The sequence below is a fragment of the Trachymyrmex septentrionalis genome, unplaced genomic scaffold (assembly GCF_001594115.1).
Source record: "Trachymyrmex septentrionalis isolate Tsep2-gDNA-1 unplaced genomic scaffold, Tsep1.0 scaffold107, whole genome shotgun sequence".
In the NCBI taxonomy this organism is placed as follows: domain Eukaryota; kingdom Metazoa; phylum Arthropoda; class Insecta; order Hymenoptera; family Formicidae; genus Trachymyrmex; species Trachymyrmex septentrionalis.
This window is the reverse complement of record NW_017304196.1, coordinates 1886178-1890289: the sequence shown is the minus strand read 5'-3', so window position 1 is coordinate 1890289 and position 4112 is coordinate 1886178. Positions and strand designations below refer to the sequence as shown.

The 4112-nt window shown below is 32.1% G+C and overlaps 1 protein-coding gene across 1 annotated transcript in view; it reads left to right on the top strand.

The window, feature by feature from the left end:
* The window catches only part of LOC108746926 (la protein homolog), a 5769-nt gene extending 1663 nt beyond the window's left edge, over positions 1-4106 (top strand). Inside the window, exons 3-8 of the mRNA XM_018484039.1 lie at positions 613-966; positions 1564-1706; positions 1796-1871; positions 1962-2222; positions 2327-2462; positions 2676-4106. Of these exons, the coding sequence (XP_018339541.1) occupies positions 613-966; positions 1564-1706; positions 1796-1871; positions 1962-2222; positions 2327-2462; positions 2676-2755 (1050 nt within the window). The 3' untranslated portion in view covers positions 2756-4106. The remainder of the gene's footprint in view (positions 1-612; positions 967-1563; positions 1707-1795; positions 1872-1961; positions 2223-2326; positions 2463-2675) is intronic.
* Positions 4107-4112: the final 6 nt, after the last annotated feature.

Genomic DNA, 4112 nt, shown 5'->3' with positions numbered 1-4112 from the left:
CATAAGACAGTTCTTGTGCGTTATAAGACACTGTCTTAAGATTATCACACATTCTAAGCCATTAGTTATAAATCAGAAGTTAGAAACTGGAAATTGACCAATCACAGTCGTCAATTTCCAACTACTAACTTCTCATTTATGATTATTAATGGCTTATTGTAGAATGGCCATATAAATCAGTCTTTCTGCTACAGCTCTTAATCTCTTTTGACTTATGACTTAAGGCCTTTTAAAACAAGACGGTGCTTTCCATTTGACACAAGTCAACACAAGCGTCGTTCTATCCTTGTTGACATTCAGAGAATGACAAAGATAGAACAATACTTGTGTCGACTTGTGTCATCAAATGGAAAACACTCGTTGTGGAAACTTAGACCTGGGCCCTTATTCTTGAAAATAAACATATATGGAAATCTAGGGAAATGCTACAGTATACATTACATATACATTTTCATATACGTTTCTTTTCAAGAATAGGGGCCCTGTTCTTTTTCATATAGATGTGAGGAAGAAGAATAGGCCTCTTAAATGTTAAGAGAGATAGAATGATGTTTATATTGACTTGTGTTACTAAACAATATTATTATAATTAATATTATTTTCTTTTTACAGTACTATTTTGGCAATGTAAATATGCAGAGGGACAAATTTCTCATTGAACAAACAAAACTGGACGAAGGTTGGATTCCAATGACTGTCATGTTAAACTTTAAAATGCTGGCTGCTCTCAGCAAAGATGTCGATGTAATTCTAAAAGCGTTGGAAACCAGCGATCTCATGGAGATATCTGAAGATAAGAAAAAGATACGTCGCTCTCCAAAGCATCCCTTGCCAGAGTACAATGAAGGATATAGGAAAGCTCAGGAAGCTCGAACAGTTTATGTCAAAGGCTTTCCAGTCACTGACACAACTATTGACAAATTGAAAATCTTTTTTGAACCATACAAACCATTTGAAACGATTGTGGTAAATATAGTTGTTTGATATAGAATAAGTAAATATAACATTTTTGGGCAATGAATAAATTGTCCTGATATTAATTTCTTCTTCTCTTTTTCTTTCTCTTACGTTAGGCCTCTGGCCTGTGTTACACCTCTCTCATATGCTTGTGGTACGCACATTGATTATTCAATTGCCACAAGCATATGGGATCTTTTAATGCCGGTTCCGAACGGCGGATTTTTCGAAGGTTTCTGTGGGCAAGGAAACTCTCGGAAAGTTGCCGGCCTTTTCTGAGAGGAGACATTTTGCGAGCGTAAATATTTTAGTTAGATATCTCTGTCAGGATCAAACCGGGATCTTTAGCATGAGGCCAGTGCATTGTCTGCCATGCTACGCTCGCGCTCTGATATTATTAATTTGATAACTATAAACATCTTTATATTTTGAACCAGACGAAATAAGAACAAACAAATCAATGTATTTATGCTATTTATTTCTTAGTCTATTTGATTATTTGGAATATTTGATAGATTTAATATATTGCTGAATATGAATATCGAAATAAATATGTATATCGAAAATTATTTCTAATGCGTTACTATCTCAAATTTTACTTTGCAGATGAGGAAATATCAAGATAAAGATAAAGTTCTTAAGTTTAAAGGATCTGTTTTTGTGCAGTTTGAAACTTTTGATACCGCTAAAGCATTTATGAATACAGAATCTGTAAAATATCAAGATACTGAGTTAATAAGGAAGTGGGCGTAAGTAAAAATGTATTTGCAGAAAAAGAATTGATATATATTTTATATAATTTTGTTTTATATATATACTGATGTATAAATTTTTATAGTGCGGATTATTATGCAGAAAAAGCACAAGAGAAGGAAGAACGTAGGAAAAAGAAAGAAAAACCAAAGAAATCAACTGTGAGCAAGCAAAGCAAATAGAAAATAAATGTGCTATCTATCGCTCTTAATTGATCTTTCATTTGTGTTTTAATATATTCTTTTCTTTAGACAGAGGAAACAAAGAAGATTGAAGATGACGAAACAGAGCAAACATCTGCAGGAACAGATAATAAATTGCCAAAAGGTTCAATTATTTACTTTTCTGGTGTTTCTAAGACGTGTACAAGAGAAGATGTCAAGGAATGCTTAGACAAATTCGATGCCGATATTGCATACATCGATTTTCAAAGGGGACAAACTGAAGGTTGGGTACGTTTGCAGGGAGAAAATGCTGCCAAACCTTTGTTAGAAAAAACAAATGAAGGCAAGGTGAGAAGAAAAAAAATATTCGCAAAATTTTTTAAAGTCTATAATAGTTCCTCTGATAATCTTGAAATTACAATAATCAAGCAAAATATTTTTCTTGTTTCAAGGTGATAATCCAAGACATTGAAGTTAGTTGTAAAATGCTCGAAGGTGAGGAAGAAGACAAGTACCTCGCTAAAGCGATGGAAGATATAGTAGCTTCAAAGAACAAATATAATAAATCCAAGCGAGGCGCTAAGAAAGGTAGTAAAAGATCATTTTAAAATAGTACAATTGTATTGACTACCAAATATACATATAATGATGCTTTGCCATGCTAATACTGAGAAGTTTATATATATAAATTATGTATATATTTCGCTGAGTTAAACTCTTAAAACAACTGAATTCCTTATGGCACAAAATAATTTTGTATTTTAAAAAAACAATTACTAATAAAATTTTTTATGTTCAAAGGACGTGGCGCACGGGGTACGAAAAAGAGAGGTAACAGTCCGCACGATACAGTTCCTGCTAAGAAAAGAGCTGTCGAATAAGATTGATTTATCCTGAAAACTTTCAAAGTTACATAGTGTATATTACACTTTATTTTCATTGCATTAACGAATTACATAGAGAAAAGAAAATGTTAAATTATGTCTAGCATAATTTATCATATTTGAAACTGATTTGCTTTAAACTTTTCATTACATTATCTTTTCATGTATATTATTTTAAATACTTTGAAAATATAGCTTCGTCTATATTTAGTTAGATGCGTGCGTTATGTTTAATTATTTAACATTTCACTGACGCTGATTCAAAATTTAAAAGATGATATGATAATTTTACCACTCGACGAACGATTAGCAAACAAAAATCGCCATGTATTTTTATAAATTGGCATTTATTGTTGTACAGTGAAATTTACAAATTGGTTTTTTTCTCTAGACTATAACACGTATTTAAATTTCACTGTCGTTTTACGTGCGTCAATACTACCTTCACGCAAGTATCACAACGTGTTAAAGATCATATCATTCGCGAACAGTTACTTTGAAAAATTATATGTAATGACGTATGTACGTACTTAAAACTATTGTAATCGGCAATATGATTTTACGCGACACTGAGTCTGTGCATATTACGCTACATGGTATTTAATTACAGCTTTACGGTCTTACATTATATTGATACATATGTATAGTTTCATGTGCCGAGGAATCGTACGTATCGATTAGATGAACCTTATTTCTTTAGACAGTCTCAATATTTAATGATTTTGAAACTCATTCTAGGTGGAAAAAGATAGTTTCTTTTTCTAAGATAACAGTTAAATTGTTAGAAAATTCAGTTCTTGTATTATTTGTTATCGTTCTGTACGAATAAATTTCAGCTTATATTCCTTACCACAATCTCAATAATCAAGATATAAATGTGATAGAAACATTTTAGTATGTAAAAACCTGTCAGTGGTCGTGTCTATATTTTCTGTTTTTCATATTGCCGTGCTTGATTTTTGTTATACTGAATACGAGCATAATTATATTCCATTCCATTATATCCTGAGAAGCGCATTTCATTTTCGCGCGTGAACTGATTTAGTTGTATACAATGACGAAAATGACTTTCAAAACTTGGTATCTGTGTTGAGTATAGCGGTCTCAGTGATCTCAGGTCATGAATATTAATTTAGGATTAAGAACTCTCTAGAAAGACAAAATGTATCTCTGCAAACACGAGCGCGGTCACGTCTTAGGATATTGGTCGTGGAAGAGAGAGAGAGAGAGAGAGAGAGAGAGCGAGCGAAAAAGAGAGTTCTATACAAGTTTTAATTCTACTTTAAGAGAAATTACATTTTCGTTTTTTTTATTGTTACATACTTTGAGCAGATATTTGATCTTGGTGATAATC